This window comes from Xyrauchen texanus, chromosome 34 (assembly GCF_025860055.1).
Source record: "Xyrauchen texanus isolate HMW12.3.18 chromosome 34, RBS_HiC_50CHRs, whole genome shotgun sequence".
NCBI classification, from domain to species: domain Eukaryota; kingdom Metazoa; phylum Chordata; class Actinopteri; order Cypriniformes; family Catostomidae; genus Xyrauchen; species Xyrauchen texanus.
Genome location: NC_068309.1, coordinates 21,135,676 through 21,153,595, shown reverse-complemented (window position 1 = coordinate 21,153,595; position 17,920 = coordinate 21,135,676). Strand labels below are relative to the sequence as shown.

The 17,920-nt window shown below is 34.6% G+C and overlaps 3 protein-coding genes across 3 annotated transcripts; 2 read left to right on the top strand and 1 right to left on the bottom strand.

Annotated features, from left to right (window-relative positions):
• Positions 1-1,647: 1,647 nt before the first annotated feature.
• ovol1b (ovo-like zinc finger 1b) lies at positions 1,648-4,106 on the bottom strand. Its single transcript, XM_052103995.1, has 4 exons — positions 3,986-4,106; positions 3,573-3,778; positions 2,053-2,296; positions 1,648-1,967 (listed from the first exon to the last, which is right to left on the bottom strand). The coding sequence occupies exons 1-4, from the start codon at positions 4,083-4,085 to the stop codon at positions 1,648-1,650; spliced, it is 870 nt and encodes a 289-aa protein (XP_051959955.1). The 5' UTR covers positions 4,086-4,106.
• A 3,257-nt stretch (positions 4,107-7,363) lies between these two features.
• Positions 7,364-8,961, top strand: tmem223 (transmembrane protein 223). Its single transcript, XM_052104699.1, has 2 exons — positions 7,364-8,002; positions 8,085-8,961. The coding sequence occupies exons 1-2, from the start codon at positions 7,525-7,527 to the stop codon at positions 8,381-8,383; spliced, it is 777 nt and encodes a 258-aa protein (XP_051960659.1). The 5' UTR covers positions 7,364-7,524; the 3' UTR covers positions 8,384-8,961.
• Positions 8,962-10,475: 1,514 nt separating this feature from the next.
• fosl1b (FOS like 1, AP-1 transcription factor subunit b) lies at positions 10,476-13,396 on the top strand. The gene is made up of 4 exons (XM_052103610.1): positions 10,476-10,802; positions 12,018-12,254; positions 12,891-12,998; positions 13,138-13,396. The coding sequence occupies exons 1-4, from the start codon at positions 10,659-10,661 to the stop codon at positions 13,273-13,275; spliced, it is 627 nt and encodes a 208-aa protein (XP_051959570.1). The 5' UTR covers positions 10,476-10,658; the 3' UTR covers positions 13,276-13,396.
• Positions 13,397-17,920: the final 4,524 nt, after the last annotated feature.

Here is a 17,920-nt window from a genome sequence, read left to right as displayed (position 1 = left end):
ATAATTGTTTTAATGTTGCAAATTTATGTAGCTAATAAGAATACCTGAAATTATAAAATTTATTTTAGGTGATTAAATTAAAAGTTTTTAATAACTGTCCAATAAGTTATAAAGGACAGAATTTGGGGTAAAATGCCTCCCTGCTGCAGGGGCTAAATGCCCTTATACAACATACATATTTTTTCTTACATGGGGCGAATAGATTTATATATATATATATATATATATATAAAAACTGTGAGCTCACATTGACTGATCCAATCACAGTTGAGATTTGTTTGTTTATAGAATACTTGAGATGTTACAAAATTCCAAATGTGATTGAAATTAACAAGAAAGCACCCTTTTCTTAAGTAGTTATTTTGAATAAGTATTATCTTAATATTCTACAAAAAAAAGCATCTTTCTGCCTCAAACTAATTTGCATTAGTTGACAAATTTGCACTATAACTATTGCCCCTATATCTACACATATCACTATCACCCCACCCTAGGGGCCTTTCATGACACTTTGTTTTTTTTTTTTTTACTGAATCTTAATCAAACAACCTTCTACTTTTATTACTTTTCACAGAAATTATGTTGCTCCATCAATATTCAATAAAAATAAATATATTTTTTTAGATCTTTATATTTTTTTTGACCAGACAAAAAAGCTAATTTTCCTTAAAGGGACAATTCACCCCAAAATGAAAATTATCAGATTATTTACTCCATCTATGATGTGTATGACTTTCTTTCTTCAGCAAAACACTTTTGAAGATTTTTAGAAAAAGAACCAGGCTCAGCAGGTCCTTAGAATGGGAGAGGATGGTGATTAGATATTTTTAGGTCCAAAAAGCACAAATAGTCAGCATTAATTAAATCCATCCTTTCTCCAGCAATGACATACATGTATTCCAAAAAGAATCGATCAATTATCAATATATCAAAAAAAGAATGATATTTAAGCCCTTTTTAACAATAAAAGATTGCTTCCAGTCAGGTACTGATGAATGGCCGAATTTACCCGAGTGCTTCCGTGACACAAGCACATTGGCGCGTTCCTTCGACTCATTGGTTGTGTGTCTGTCACCCGTCAGTTAACATGCCACCGCACTTACATCATGGGAACACTTGGGTAAATTCGGCCATTCATCAGACTGGAAGCAATACTTTATTGTTAAAAAAGTGCTTAAATATAGTTATTTTTTGCACAAAAAGTGATCGATTCTCTTTAGAAGACAATTATGTCACTGCTGGAATAAGGGTGTATTTCATTTATGCTGACTATTTGTGCTTTTTGGACCTACAAATACCTAATCACCATCGTCTCCCATTCTAAGGACCTGCTCGGCCTGGATCTTTTTCTACAAATCTTCAAAAGTGTTTAGCTGAAGAATGTCATACTCATCACAGATGGCATGAGGGTGAGTAAATTATCAGAGAATTTTCATTTTTGGGTGAACTATCCCTTTAAGGTTTGCCTTTAGCCCCATTGTACCCTTCTGATATTTTTCTGTGTAGTCAATGAATACAATACATCAAATTAATTGTCTTCATTCTGGCATTTGTATTTATCTTCCCAGAATTCCTATGTACAAAAGTGCATGTAAAATCGAACAAAATGATTCATTATTGTTAATCAAAAACATAGATACCAACTTTTCAATTCTCAGCACTATCATTCATATTTTTGGAGGGTTCAGGGTAGCATGGTGATGTGTTGCCCTCCTTGCTATATGGCAGTTCATGGTTGCTCCTGGTCGTTATTAACATGCTCTGTGAATGCTCCATTTGAAGATGTTTACGCAGACTGTCCTGTGTCTGTGCTGTAAAGCCACACTCCTCACACACATACATTTTACCTCTACGCTCTTTGTAGGCATACTGTTGAGTAACATCATGGATCTTTTTTAGGTGAGATTCTAAGGAGCAGCGCTGGCTGAAGGCCTTAGCACACATAGTGCATTTATAGGGTCTTACACCTGTATTGGAAGGTAAAAGAAAAGTGAGAGAGGACAATATAAACTTGGACCAAACATACTATGTGTAGTAAAAATTGTAACTTACCAGTATGAGTACGCACATGCCTCTTCAAGTCAAAATTATCATTAAATCCTTTTCCACAGTGATCACAAGAGTATCTCTTTGTTTCACTGTGGCACTTCATATGGCGTTTCAGCATACGTGCTGTACTTAAGGTCTTCTGGCATACATGGCAGGAGAATACTGATGCAGAAAGTGGAACATCAGCTAATTTGCTTGAATTTTCCGAGACATCTGGTAGAAGAGATGGCATACTTCCTGTAGTTATCTGAAAATGGGAGAATAATGAGGAGAGATGTGGAAATCAAAAAAATTATTACACCAAAATAAAATAGGGGTTTTCAAACTTTTTAAACCAAGGACCCCAAAATATGATCACTTTCAATTTAAATTAATTATATAGTGCTTTTCAAAATAAATATTGTTCCAAAGAAGCTTCAGAGGAGAAACTCCCTTGAAAGATACAACACAAGTACAAACTACTCTTAAAAGTTTAAATGTCACAGGAAAGAGAGATCAACTGTCAAAAATTACGGCTGTCAATAGAATAAAATGTCCAAATAATTCCAATTAATCTCATTATTTTTTCCAATTAATCTCATTATGATTTATTGCAATTATTTGGTTATTTCTAAAATGTTACATTTTAATAATTTTTCTTTTGCACTTTTTACTTCTAACCCTCCTATTGAGTATGGGTCATTTTTGATCCAGGAGAGGTATATAACAATTTTTAAAAACCACATTGTTTTAAATACAGGAACTTTGTCAAGACTATCAAAATAAAAAACAAATTCCAGATTTTTTGCTTCAAAAGGATTTGAAAGAGGAAACTGTCCACATTCATCCTGCAGCCATCTGATGCCGGACCAGTTTGCAGTATACTCACACATTAACATTTGGCAGTTTATGCAAGTAAAAACAATAGATTTTGCTTAAAAACATACTAAAGAAATATTAATGATAATTGAGTAAAAAAATGTGTTGGTTTCATAACTTTTGACCACAACGTTGTATTGAGCAGTTATGAGAAATAGGAAATTCATTCAAATTAACTCTCACATTAGATGTTAATATAAATTGTATATTATGTTATATTTAGACAACATTTCACAGAATGTTGATCAAAGTATGTCATCACATGTTTCACACTGGTTTTGCTGTAATTAACATATTGAAATATCAAGGAATTTCTACATGTAATTATAAAAACAAATAATAATAATTAGAGTAATAAAGCATATTAAATAAACACTTTTATATTTGTCAGTTAACAGGCCAAAAACATTAATCTTTTTACATGTATGAACAGTTAAGAACTTATGCTTACAATATAGTTTAAGATGAAACCCATCGGGTTATTAAAAATATATAATCGAATACGAAAGGTGAATGCAGATTCTGAACGCAATAGGAGGGTTGCATTTTCTAAGGACCCTCTAGCACACCCGTCCGGACCCCAGTTTGTACACCCCTTGTTTAAAACACTACATGTTCCAAAGCAGGTGTTTTAATTACCCAAACCAAAAAAGCTGCTAGCTCACCTTTATCTTTGAGCGAACGTATGGCACTCTCTGTGTCCTTATGCGGCACTCTGACCTTTGATCGTGTTGACCCTGTGCAGTAGAGGATGGCAGCTGCGCAGACAGGATGTATGAATGAACATGTATGTTCTGTGGAGTTGTGAAGCAGGAGTACTCTGCAAGGCTGCCCTCAGACACCTCATGTACATATGGTGGGAAAAGGGCCACTAGGGAACAACAATAAGGGCGAGTTAGGCGTTTTTCTAATAATAATAATAATAATAATAATAATAATAAAGATAATCTGAATTGCCAGGAACTTAAGTCAGAACTCTAATTCTTTATTAAACTTAATGTTACCTTTTATAAATCAAGAATTAATTTCAAAGTGCAGTCCCCAGAGACGCAAGTCACGCAACATGAATGACACTCACCAGGTATGTCGATGTCCCCACGCACGGAATCCGGGAGCTGACTCCAGTTTCTTTTTCCATTCGCGGCGTTCATCTTTTTTACCAGGAAAGCTCGAGGCATTTTCGAAGAATCTATACAATGTTTTCCTAGGGAATATATTTTGAATATGTCTTTCGATACTTACAAACTAGAGACTATTATGATACATTTATTTACGTTTATCCGCCATTTACCCGTCTCCTTTTTCAGGTTCCCAAATCCAATTGCCGATTCCACTATTGGCACAGCTCATTGACTGTAAGAATTAGCCAGCGTATTTATCCTGCTGTGTGAGCGATCGGCTCGCTACAGTCATGAAAAGTTTAAATTCAGACTGTGTACCGGCAGGCTGCTCACGAATAACAAGGAAACCGCCAGGTGAGGTGACGCATGCGCAGTAACATAACGGTGCAAAGCAGGTACCTTCAAAAACCGATCTCTAACGGTAATGTAACATTTTTAATGATAAGGTGATTACTTAGTTATGTGTTTTATTGCCTGTATTTTTACATTATGTCATTAGTTCAATTCATAACCTAACTCAAATTAAAGCATGAACTTAAATATATTTAAAGTCAGGGTGTGTCTGTTGCTTTGTGGTGTGTAGTGGTGTGTAGGTGTGTCTGTTGATCTGTGGGTGTGTTTGTTAGGGGTGACAGTATGCTATCAGCAGGGGGCAGGCGTGCCCCGTAGCATAATTACTGGAGCAGACACAGTATAGTTCTAGAGTTTTCATATTAACGAAAAAAAGTCGATTGAGTTACAGACTTTTCCGGTTTGCTGTAGACTAATTAGGCTATACGTTTTTTTCCTGATACACAGCGTAGGTTATCAAACCTTTCTATTCAAATAGGCTAAGTTTGGAGCATGTAATTGTCTCAAAAAGCAGATAAGATACGTGACAAAGAGACCTCCTCCCCTCCCCACGCACACACAATGAAAAAACACACACTTGTTATCTCCCACATCTCTTTCAATAGGCCTACCTGTGAAAAAGTATAGGCTACCATTACTTACTGAATGTTTTATACACAGAACGTCTTGATGCACTTTGGTGATGCTGCATCAGTTGTTGCATGAATTGAAATGGAAAAAAGATGTTGGTACCCTTTTACTTCTAAACAAGTAGGCTATTATTTATTTTTTTCTCCCCAAAATTATGTAATTTTAGAGAGTTACACATCTGTCCACTTTAATTGAAGACAGAATTAAATGTTCCACCTGTACTTATAGCTACTTTCATTAGGCTAGCCATCTTGATTGTAAGTTGTCATAAATAAATAATATTAATAAAAAACCACACACAATGACATATAAACATGCCAGTCATTTAGAAGTATGAGTAAAGTGTAACGGTTTGAATGTAACATCTCACCTTTAATGGATCATAGGGCCACACTTTAGAAATAGTGTGTAGCTTTTATCATGTTTCTTAGTCTTTGATATTGTATGGAGCACTAAACATTTTAGTATGACAAGGACATAATACTATACCAGTAACCCTGTATTGTACACATTATGTTCTAACAATGGATTATTTTTCTTCATTTGATTTTCTGAAATACAATAGCTCTAAAAACAAAATACTAATAAATAAATTGTTATATATATATATATATATATATAATTATTATTATTATTTAATTTTGCTTTGTGTCAACTCTGTACCACGTTGGAAATAACAAATTATAACTTAAATTCATATCGGAGTGTCTATTTGCACAAGATGTAAATAGCACCTACCACAAGCTATTTGCACTCCAATAGTCTGGTGGAAACAGAAATTAGTCAAACTACTCTCCCCAAGTAATAGTGTAATGTTTATAGTCAGTGCAACGGATATCCCGGGTTCAATACCCCCCTTTGTCATACTTTTTCCCATCCAGTCCCCACTCTCAATATTTCCTTTAATACTACTTTTATAATAATAAATAAAAATTAATATAAAGGCTGATTATTATTTAAAATATAAAATAAAATTTTGGACATACTGGGGAGTTGAGAGAATGTTTGATGCGGGTAAAATTAACCATGTTTTTACTGTAGTAATATTGTAGTAACCATGCTATTTGGTCACAGTTTTAATGCAATTAGCCATGGTGTTGCTACAGTTATATATAGTAACCATGTTTAATTTTGTGGTTTACCATGATCTTACTACGAAATACCATGGTGATACTATGGTTACTGTTGTAAAACTGGTTAATTTTTGTAAGGTAAGGTTAAGTTTAGGGGTAGGATATCTGTGGGACCCTAAAGAAACAAACACACTGCAGTGATACTGTTAGTTTTTAATTAGGAGTGCAAACAGCATTCAATGCTATTTGCACTCAGTGCAAACATGCTTTTTGTTGCCAGTTAATATTTCTTTAATAGAGTGAATAATTATCATACATTCCTCAATTTTGTCGATTATTTTCACTTTCGCTAAAGCCAAGCACATCCTCGCTGTTGTCCATCAGAAGTGAGTACTGTACACTCTTCTCGCCCTTTCCATAAATCATTGCATAATTTACATTGGTTCATTTTGGTCTAAAAAGAAGAAAAAATATATATTATCGTGTTATTTATGAACTAATGCAATTATATTATGATAGAAATGTCTATATAAATAAATAAATGAAATAATATTATATATGCCACCATCTTCAAATTTCCAGTGGTAAAATGCATCAGTGCAAATCCATTGCAGTACAGTCCCATATGGTAACAGAACAGTACCATTGTAGTATAGATTAATTTCCTATTAATCTTAATTCTAATTTTCTTTAGATAAGTTTGATAAAGTTGATCAGTTAACAACAATCTACAGTATACATAACATATTAAAGATGCACCAAAATGTGTTTAATAGAGCACTTTGTAGAGTACTTTAGCAGGTGTATCCCTCATAATGGTGAGCCCAGGATTTTGTCTTGGTGACAAAATCGAACAAGTATACCTGGATATCATGTGGCTTAAAAGCAGCATATTATTGTTTACTTTGCCTTCACTACTGCCCTTTTATTTACAACAATACATTATGTTCCAACTTTTTCAAGGTTTTTATAATCTCTTTCTCATTGCACAGCCAAACTTAACTATAAATGATAGAATGAAAGAATAAACAATGTAATTTAATTTTTATTAAATAAATGGCACAATGAACCAATAGAAAGTAAAATGAAACAATATTTTTGTTTGTAAACTAGGCCCAATCCATGTTGTTTTATATATAACATATTGCTCTATATAGCTTAAATGTTTCATTATCCATCTAACTTAACATTCATTGTTTAACTACATAAACAGCGTTCAAGAACTAACAAGATACAACCGCAAAAAGTCGTCCTTTTTGGTCCAGTGACGCACCCGTAGTATTTAGAATAAGCATGGCGTCGCCCTAGCGCTGTTCGAACCTTTTAGTAGGCTATGTTCAATAATATTGTAGTTCTATGCAAAACAGTGTCCTTTGTAATTTCATGGGCAACACGTTGACATCATTTTTTTTCTAAGTAGACGAATTGATGGTTATTAAATCATGGGGGTTCAGTGCTTGTTATTCGGTGCAAAGTCCTGTCGAAGCTTTATTTCAGCTTATCCGATGAGAGGTATTCATTCTTCGAGAACTTTCGCATTTACACCGCCGCAGTTCGTTAAAGTAAAAGAAATTGCAACCATCTTGAGTCCATTACGTTGCCATTTACTCGTCAATCCAAAAATTGACACTCCAGCCCGAAATGCAAACACATTCACGTCTACTGCTGTCGCTAAGGACGTGGTACTCTTCGAGCACGACCGTACTCGGTTCTTCAGACTCTTGGCCATATTTTGTGGTGGTCAGTTTCTGTTCTGGGCATACTTGGCCCACTTTGCTTTCTCAAGTCTTCGAGACACAAGGAAAAATAGTGGTGAGCCTCAAAAAGTCAGGACTGAGTTAGGGGGACTCTTCAGTTTTGATATGAACCTTGGATCTAGTGCCTGGAGGTATGGATTCACTCTTGGGTGCCTAATTATTGGTAAGCCTCAACACTGTATTCTGGCATTTTCAGGTTTCACTCTTGCCAGCTCTCTAAAATAATAATTTTTCTGTTGTCACAGGTGGTGGAATTGTTGGCGTGGCTGCATTGTTCAGCCGTCGTTCAGTCAGTCGTGTAATTCTGCACAAGGGAGGTGGAAAGGTCACAGTGTCCACTCAGTCACCTCTGGGACCTCTCAGAGCTCACCATCTAACAGTGCCATTGAGTCAAGTGGCCTGTCATGCACATAGACAGGAATCACCTTCCTTTATCCCTCTGAAAGTCAAAGGTTACATGTTCTACTTTCTTTTGGACAAAGATGGGACACTGAATAATCCTAAACTATTTGACATTACTGTTGGTGCCTACAGACCACTATAATATGCCTACAGACCCTTTACACCTCCATGTGTGACTGCAGTCTACTGTGGATGTGTCAAACCTTTGCTATTAATTTTGTTTTATTTTGTCTACATAAGAAAACAAATACAGTGATAGAAAATTTAATACATTGTACAACTGAACTCATTGTGATTTTTCTTCTCTGGGAACCTTAAAGAAATAGTTGCAAATTATGTCATGACTTTTAATTTTGTAATTTTTATTTATTTCTTTGTTTTCACATAATGGAAGAGAATGGTGATTCCATGCTGACACGTCTTTAAAGCAGGGGTTTTAAGCGTAATCTGTGGACCCCCAGGGGGCCAAAAGGGGGTGCTAGGGATCTGGGAATTTTTTTTGAGAAAGTGTAAAAAATACAGTTTAACAAAATTTGACATTATTAAATGAAACATAAAAGTTATTATTATTTTTTTTTACTACAAATCTCTACTTTCAAACAGCCATCCTAAATGCTCTTCCCTCTTAAGAGTGCTTTTGTTTTTTGCTGATTCCCATTCTTTTGTTCATATCGCCACCTGTTGGGCAGGGAGAAAATAATTTATAGTAAAAAAAGAATATTTGACCCAAAAATGAAAATTCTCTGCTCATTTACTCACCCTCACCTCATATGCCATCCCATATGTGTATGTCTTTATGTCTTCTATTGAACACAAACAAAGATTTTTAGAAGAATAGGCCTATCTCAGCTCTGTAGGTCCTAACAATAAAAGTGAATGTTGACTTTGTAGGTCCAAAAAGCACATAAATGCAGCATAAATGTAATCCATAAGATTCTATTGGTTAAATCTATATTTTTGCCACCTACTGGGCAGGGAGGAGAATTTATAGTAAAAAAAAGGACTTTTATCGGTTTCTCACCCACACCTATCATAATGCTTCGAAAGATATATATTTAACCACTGTCATCTGAATTACTTTTATGCTGCCTTTATGTGGCTCAGACCCCCTTAGTATGGAGGTTAGACCCACTGTAATTCGTACTCTGATATACCTGCATTTATATTTCAGGCAATGATCATACTTAGGGGTCCTTGGCATCAACAATTTTGAAAACCCCTACCATAAAGGACAAGAAATGCCAGAAAACCAAAGTAAGAGTAGTCTACATGACTTGCGCACTGTTTTCCAAGTCATCAGAAGCCATAAGATAGATCACTTTTTGTGCTGAACAGACTGAAACTGAACTCGGCATTCACTCTCAAACCAAAACATCGTATACAGTGCTAAAATCAAATATGACGAATACAAAAGAAAGTCATTCAGGTTTTGGAATGGTAAACTATTCCTATAAGCATGACCTGGATGATCAAATTTATGCCATTTGTGCTGACAAAGATTAAAAATAAGCTCATTTTATACTTTTATTTTCATCTTAATTATGACACATAGGCCAAGTCATACCTCCTGTTACAGCTCATCGCAGTCTGACTCAAACTGTTCAAATTAAGTCATATCAATGCTTTTGTCAATTCCACCTCTAAATATTTGTTCAATAGCAGTCTCAAATTACCATTAGCATTGTTATCACAGTAGGTTAATACCTCCGCAGGCAGAAAGTGAGGCAAATCATGTGTTATTGATAGTTTCTCGACTGTGCCAATATTGCAGTGCTGCCAGTTCGCTGCCTCGTGATTCACGCTGAACCAACTGGAGTACAACAACGGTTAGCTTATTCATAAATATCTAACGTATACGTCACTTATTTGGCAAAAGATGTCTGTAATCGAAATTCAAGATGTGTTTGGTGTGAGCTGTGGAAGCTTTTGTAGTTCTCAAACGTATATACTTCTGGATATTTAGCCTATACTTGAATTCTAGTTTAATGTGAATTCAGTGGTAGTCATTTAGCGCTATTTGAAAGAAGCTCAGATGTTATTATGGGCATTCTTGGGCACGACGTTATTGCCCAAGAAGGAGAAAAAGGCGCAAGTTTGAAAAACAAATGGGGAGGAGAGAGAAAGTGGGTGTGAAGGAGACAAGGCGGTGAATCAGTTTAAAAGAAGTTGTGGCACGTGTTCTGTTTTATTTTTTCATCGTTCTCCCAAATGGTTTATCATAGTTTTGTCATTTCTCTTGTGTTACCGTTTTGGTTTATTTTTTAGCCATTCCCTCCGATGGATTTATCATAGTTTTGTAATATTTTTTTTGTGTGTCCCGTGCGAAATGCTTTGTTATATTACAATTATAAAAATTTATTTGAGCGTTCTTCACAAAGCAAAACAGTTGGACTCAAAGAAGACAATCGGTTTTTATCATGACGCTCGTTACAGAAGGCTGGAAGTGCAAGATGGCAATGTGTCACAATGAAGGTAGAGAACCGTCTTACCGTAGGCGGACTTCTGAAATTTCCCCAGCATGGATGGAACTGGATAATGCAACGTCTCTTTACGTACGTCAGGTGTGTAACTTTTTTTGAAAAGATGGTTACTTCACACACAAAAAAAAAGAAAAGAAAATTGGCCTATATTTACGATTTTCCATCTAACTCAACTGTGTAATATTTAACCAAATTAAAATAATAAAACCTATAATAGGCTATTTATGTTTTTACAATTTGGACTTAATTCAATTCAATGGAATTTTATAAAATTTAAATGCATAACTCTTGATTTTTTTGAAATGCTTAAATCTTGAAATCGTTTTTTGAAATGCTTAAATCTTGAAAAAAAAAAAAATTTAAAGAAGTAAATCTTCAAATATTTTTTTAAAATGTGTAAATCTTGAAATTATTTTTTAAATGCGTAGATCTTGAAATTATTTTTTGAAATTTGTAAATCTTGAAATTATTATTTTTAAAATGCTTAAATCTTGAAATGAGTTTTTTGAAATGCGTAAATCTTGAAATTATTTTTGAAATTCGTAAATCTTGAAATTATTATTTTTAAAATGCTTAAATCATGATTTTTTTAAATGCGTAAATCTCAAAATTATTTTTTAAATGCGTAAATCTCAAAATTATTTTTTAAATGCATAAATCTCAAAATTATTTTTTTAAATGCTTAAATCTCTAAATTATTTTTTAAATGTGTAAATCTCGAATAATTTTTTAAATGCGTAAATCTTTAAATAATTTTTAGAAATGCGTAAATCTCAAAATATTTTTTTGAAATGTGTAAATTGTAAATTTTGAAAAAAAAATTGTAGATCTTGAAATTATTATTTTTAAAATGCTTAAATCTTGAAATTAGTGTTTTTAAATGTGTAAATCTTTAAATTATTTTTGAAATGCGTAAATCTTGATTTTTTTAAATGCTTAAATTTTGAAATTATTTACAAAAAATGCGTAAATCTTGAAATTATTTTAAAAAAAATGATAAATCTTGAAATAATTTTTTGAAATGCGTAAATCTTTAAATATTTTTTTGAAATGCGTAAATATCAAAATACATATTTTTAAAGTTTAAATTTGAAATCATATTTTTAAAAATGCGTAAATGTTGAAATTATTTTTTGAAATTCGTCATATATTTTTTTAAATGAATGAATCAATTAGCCTAGAAGCAATATTACATAGCAGACAGTTTTCAATTAGTCTGTAACTTTTCTTTCAAGAGGTAAAATATTTTTAATCTGCTCTTTTAAAGCTGTTTAATGTTATATTGTATTTTTGCAGAATGTCACTGAGGAGACTACATCCAACCCACATCTTGATGTAATTGCATCCAGTCCAGACCTTCAATGGCTTCTGCAGTCCTCAATACCTTCCCAATCAGAGACCAACTTGGAAACATTGTCCCCAATGATACTGCCCGCCATGCCTACCTGTCCCTATTTGTCACAGAGCTCTAGTCTTGACCTGTCCTGTGTAGGAGCAGTGGGGGACAGTGTAGTAAGACACACTGATAAACATGTAAGTTTCTGATATTTCTAGGGATTTGAATGCAGAATTTAGTGAAAGTGGACTTGAAGGGTTTCAGTTACTTATTCATTTATGGTAAGAAAGTTAAATGACTCACCTATATCACAAAGCATCTGGAACGAGTCAGTGTTCTAGTATCTAAAAATGTAGACTCAGAGGACTGATCACATTGCCAGTGGTGCCAACAGATGAGTAACAGGAACAACATATTTGGAATAAGAATTTGGCAGAATTACTGTGTATGTATGCTTTCTTCTTATCAGCCATAAGATGGCAGCATCATCACTCATCTAGACTTGAGTTTGGTTTATAATGCTCATTTTATGGCATACAATGATTAAGCTAATATGCAAACTAAACTATAAGGACAACATTTTGGGGTTGCTTTCACCTAAAAGTGTCAAATTGGCTATGTGGTGCTATGAAATCATTCCTCTGTTTGTTTGGGCGACGAATCCAGCTGGACACAGCAACACTGGCTCAATCAATGATGTGAGTTTGGGGCGGGATTATCTGTAAAACCAATGGAAGACGGGGAGAGTTAGACACTGAAATTGCACTTCAGATTTAAATAATGGAATTATTCTAAAGACCCCCAGGCTTGCTAACACTCTTCACCTTTCATAGATGTCCTCTGAGGAGCTTGAAAGGATAAGGATACGCAGGGAAAGGAACAGAGTAGCAGCTGCTAAATGTCGGGATCGTCGCCGTGTGCTTATAGACACATTACAGAACGTGAGTTTGAATATACCAGTGTCTTTGTCCCATCAAGAATTTTCATTAATCATTTGCTTTATAAATAGTGTCTGTGTACATGGTGAATAGAGGTCTTGCCAAATGTGTTTGATGTCTTGACGTTGTGCTTCCCTTTCAGGAGACAGATCATTTGGAACGAGTAAAGACACAACTGGAGGAAGATATTGTTGCTCTTGAAAGGGAGAGAGACAAACTAGAGTTAGTCTTTGAGGCACATAAGCCCTTTTGCAAGTTGAATGACATAAACCCAGAATAAACACTAATGCTGGTCCTGTTTAGTGGTGAGTCTGCTGGTTCAGACCAACCTTTTATAATATAAGAAAGAAATTACAAATACAAAATGCTAGAATATTTCCATGTTACACTGAATAACAGTATATTGCATGCACCATTTATTTGACTTGTTTTGGTAATAAACCACAAATGGTTTCTTGTGTTACACCATTTCATATAAAACTTGAATAGAAACAAAGTTGCTGTGTTGCTATTATTACATTATTTTTTGTTTACAGCTGGACTTAAAAATAATACTTATAATAATACAGTCTGTTTTTTTAAGATTTAAGCATTTCAGTTGCTTAATAAAAATCCCTCAAACTGAATTAATTAATCTTTAAATAATCTATATTATTTTAAAGTAAGCATAAATGTGATATATTTAAGTTTACTTAACTTCATAATAGGTACATTTTGTTAAAGATTACTCAGATCAGTTTGACGGAAATTTGTCATACAACTGAAAAATATAAATCTTAAACATCTTCTGAAATGCAAAAACTGTAATGTTAGAATTTCAAAATTTACACACAGTGGGCCACATTTATGAAACATGATTAGAACAAAGATGTACGTTTTTGAAAACCTTTTTGTTGTTGTTGCATAAATTGACATTCAATTTGAAGCAACAATTTACATTTAGCCTACTCAAAAAATGTACACAGGAATTAGTTTAGATTGTTTCATTATTGTTGCCCAAATGCTGGCATTGCTTTGGACTTAAATAATAAATATATATGAAGATTTAAACATATACTTAATCAGTTAAGAAGATATGATTAAAATTAACACTTTCTTTCCTAATAAAAGTTCTAATTGAAGACTGGTGTGTGTTGTGACATGAGTTTGATTATTTAAATTACAATTTATTCATAAATGTTTACTTGTTATTATGGCATTGTCCACATTGCTAAGGGGGGTGGGGGTGTTTGATGTCCTTTTCTGCATATCTGCATATTTCTGCGCCGTTTTTGTGGTCTGTTCCGCATAACGCAGCAGCTCATTTTAGTTTATCGCGGCCCATTCGGTCCGTTTCGCGGCCGACCTACTGGCGCGCTCGGTTCTTCCGATGGCCAGATCGGCCCCAAATTGCATCGGCCCACCGGGAAAATGCCCGGTATGCCAGATTACCAGTCCGGGCCTGATCAGGTCCATCACAAGGTACACAGGAGTCAGTATTAAGATATTCTCTTTGTTTTGATTATTACTATTGTCTTTTTAACATCTGACAGTATGCAAGTAAATACACAGCGCATTGCTTATTCCACAGCAGCAGGTGGCAGTAACATAAAATGAAGCAAAATATTGCAGAATTAACGCTCGAGTTGATAGAGGGCAATGTTTATGGTGAATGTAGTTCAGTTCGAGTCAAACTCAAATTAGAGTCACAGGAGTTTGACAGCATCCTCAAAGATAAGGATGCTTGGATTTTATTAGTAGGCCTACACGAAAGAGTAATGCACGTGCCTATTTGGAAGTTAAAACTGTGCATTATGTTCAGTACGCAGAAGAGCGCTACAGAAGATTCCAATCTCTGCTATATTTTAATATTAGCAAACAACCGTCTACACTGACTGTGACCTTCCAGCAATACTTCAATAACATGGTAAGTTTAGATAATTGGTGTTACGGAGCTTTCTCTTAAAGGGATACTTTTTAAGACATTTGTTACTATGTGTTCTCCTCCCTGGCAGTAGGTGGTGATATGCACAAATAATGTGAATCACCAAAAACAAAAGAAGAAGAATGTGAAAGTGAAGGTAGAGTTTTATAGGAAAAGAGATAATGAGATCTTTTTCTAAAATCATTCATTTGTGTTCAGCAGAAGGAAGAAAGTTATACACATTTGGAATGGCATGAGGGTGAATAAATAATGAGAGAATTTTTATTTAATAAGCTTAAAATAGCTTAATAAGCAGGTTACGATGGTCATAAATCCTTTAAGATTTACATTTACGCATTTGGCAGATGCTTTTATCCAAAACGACTTACAGTGCACTTATTACAGGAACAATCCCCATGGAGCAACCTGGAGTTAAGTGTCTTGCTCAAGGACACAATGGTGGTGGCTGTGGGGTTCAAACCAACGACCTTCTGTTTACCAGTTTATCAGTTATGTGGTTTAGACCACTACACCACCACTTAAGATGTGCATGTATATCTTTCAACATCTTACAAAAGCTGATTGAAATGATACAAAAATATGTGTTTATTCAATGCATTAGGCTGTACAGTTAGCCTCTTTATAGACCATTTGGAGATGTACAAAATCAAAAGTTTTAGGCTTATTTGATTTTTCAAATGATCAAAGCAGTAATGACCATCGAACATTTTGTTTATCATATTATTTCTTGTTATTTTATTTAACCCTTTTAGACCATATAGAATGAAATGTGTTTGTGGGGAATACCACCATCCTGGATGAAGACGTGTAGCAACTGTGTTTGGATCATAATAAACACTTATAATTAAACTTTTTGTTGGTGATATACTATTTGATAAATAGTCAGCAGGTGCAGGTGCCTTGCTGGAGAATGAAGCCAATGCAGAAATGCACAGCAGCACCATGGACCAGTTCAGAACTTCCCAAATGTGTGAACGTCTCCTACACATCCCTTCCAAACTGACCAATCAACTTCTAGTTCAGATCACTCCTCACCATCTGGCCATGCTTATTGAGACTGTGGTCCTACTAGTGTTTGCATGTGATTTGCATATGTAATGTGGCATACCTATATTTTGTGTGTATGTGTGTGAAGTTGCATAAACAAAGGGGCACTCTGCCTTTTTTCACTGACAGTGACCAGAAATCTGAAGGTCCAAAAAGCATCATAAAAGAATCTGTAAGACTGTGTATGACTTCCTTTTCTCACAGAAAGCATATATCAGGTCTGTTGGTCATTTCAATGGAAGTGGATGTAAACCTGAAATCTGAAGGTCCAAAAAGCTTATAAATCAGCATAAAAGAAATCCATAAGACTAATTAACATCTGAAAGTGAAAGTGGAGATATATAGTAAAAAAGTACTTATACGTATATTGATCTGTTTCATTAAATAATATAAAATTTGGGTGTACTTTAATTTTTTTACACATTTTGGCCTCCTGGGCATCCCTGTAACACAGTTTGACAACCCCTGCTTTATGAGACGCTGCTGGAGTCTTATGGATTCCTTTTAAGCTGCTTTTATCAGTGTAAAGGGCTTGACAATATAAATAATATTTTAATTATAAACTTAACCAAAAGACACACACACACACACACACACACAGGTGTCAGACAGCTGTCCATAAATCAATCAATCAATCAATCACTGTCTCTCTCTCTGCTGTCTCTGTTCAGTCTTTATCCCTATAGCGTCTGGGGTGCGTTGCGTCATAAACATAAATGTTTTAGGTTACTGTGTCAAGTTAAATATAGTTTAATACTTAGAACACAGCTTGAAATCTCTTAGTTCGGATTTGCGCTCTGTCAAGTGTTTTGAACACAAGAAAGTAACGCATGTTTGTGTTGTGCTGCTGCTTGATATATAGATCAGTGTGGATGGTTGTTTTCTTCACTGTATAAACTCCACGTTACCACACAGCTGAAGTTTCAATTACTGCCCTCTGGAGTAAACAGGTGTGTAACGAAGTTTGATGGTCAAGGAGGAGGTGAAGGCAATTGCTCTTCTCAAGTATGTATTTTTAATGGTCACAGCTTTACACACAATAGTCAACATAAACTTTTTCAATTCTCTCCTAGCTTCTTGAACATGCCAACACTGAACTGACGTGTGTCCCTCTCCCAGACTGGAGGTTCTGTGGCCGTTTTTATGCTGCTCTCCCCGTGCTCACTGAAATTAGAGACATGTTTTAACATAATTTAGCTCAGGTGCAAGCGTCCTTACCGCTTTCTCCCCCGGACGGGCGCTTGACCACGCCCCCGCTGTCACAAGGTGGTATTGCTTGCATTTCTCTGGAATCTTCCATATTACGGTCCGGGGGCATTGCGAGTATTTTAACTCGTAAGTTTTTATAAAATTAATTGCCCTGAATTTACGCATTAAATCGACAGCCCTATATCTATATAATTGTTAAATATTTAAAGATAACTTATGTATAATTATTCCATCATTATATATAGAATTTTTGTTATTTTTCAGCATATATTTGCATATGCAATTAAATGCGATTAATTCATCAGGACACCATGTGATTAATTCGATTTAAAAAATGTATCGATTGACAGCCCTAATTATTTTATTATGTAAAAAGAACACGAAGCGTGCAGTGAAACAAAAGACAATTGTGTTGTACAAGCTAGTGGCTGCCATCTCATCTGTCTTATATTATCCGGAATGTACTCATTGGGAAGCCCATTGTCCAGGTACAATATAAGTTAAGCTCAATCGACAGCATTTATGGCACAATGTTGATTAATACAAATAAAAAAAAATATATATATATATATATATATATATATATATTTGACTCGTCCCTTCATTTCTTAAAAAAAAAAAAGCTAAATGCGAGGTTACAGTGAGGCACTTACAATGGAAGTGAATTTGGCCAATTTTTGGAGGGTTTAAATGCAAATTGTGGTTTTATCTGTAGTTTTAAGGTTTAGGGTTTAAGGTGTTTCTT

Excerpts from the sequence above, each read along its gene's own strand:
- ovol1b (XM_052103995.1), bottom strand. The coding sequence starts at position 4,085 with ATGCCTCGAGCTTTCCTGGTAAAAAAGATGAACGCCGCGAATGGAAAA. Across the intron at positions 3,779-3,985 it reads TGGGGACATCGACATACCTG|TGGCCCTTTTCCCACCATAT; the intron begins GTGAGTGTCATT and ends GTTGTTCCCTAG. Across the intron at positions 1,968-2,052 it reads GCATGTGCGTACTCATACTG|GTGTAAGACCCTATAAATGC; the intron begins GTAAGTTACAAT and ends CTTCCAATACAG.
- tmem223 (XM_052104699.1), top strand. The coding sequence starts at position 7,525 with ATGGGGGTTCAGTGCTTGTTATTCGGTGCAAAGTCCTGTCGAAGCTTT. Across the intron at positions 8,003-8,084 it reads TCTTGGGTGCCTAATTATTG|GTGGTGGAATTGTTGGCGTG; the intron begins GTAAGCCTCAAC and ends CTGTTGTCACAG.
- fosl1b (XM_052103610.1), top strand. The coding sequence starts at position 10,659 with ATGACGCTCGTTACAGAAGGCTGGAAGTGCAAGATGGCAATGTGTCAC. Across the intron at positions 12,255-12,890 it reads TAAGACACACTGATAAACAT|ATGTCCTCTGAGGAGCTTGA; the intron begins GTAAGTTTCTGA and ends CACCTTTCATAG. Across the intron at positions 12,999-13,137 it reads TTATAGACACATTACAGAAC|GAGACAGATCATTTGGAACG; the intron begins GTGAGTTTGAAT and ends CTTCCCTTTCAG.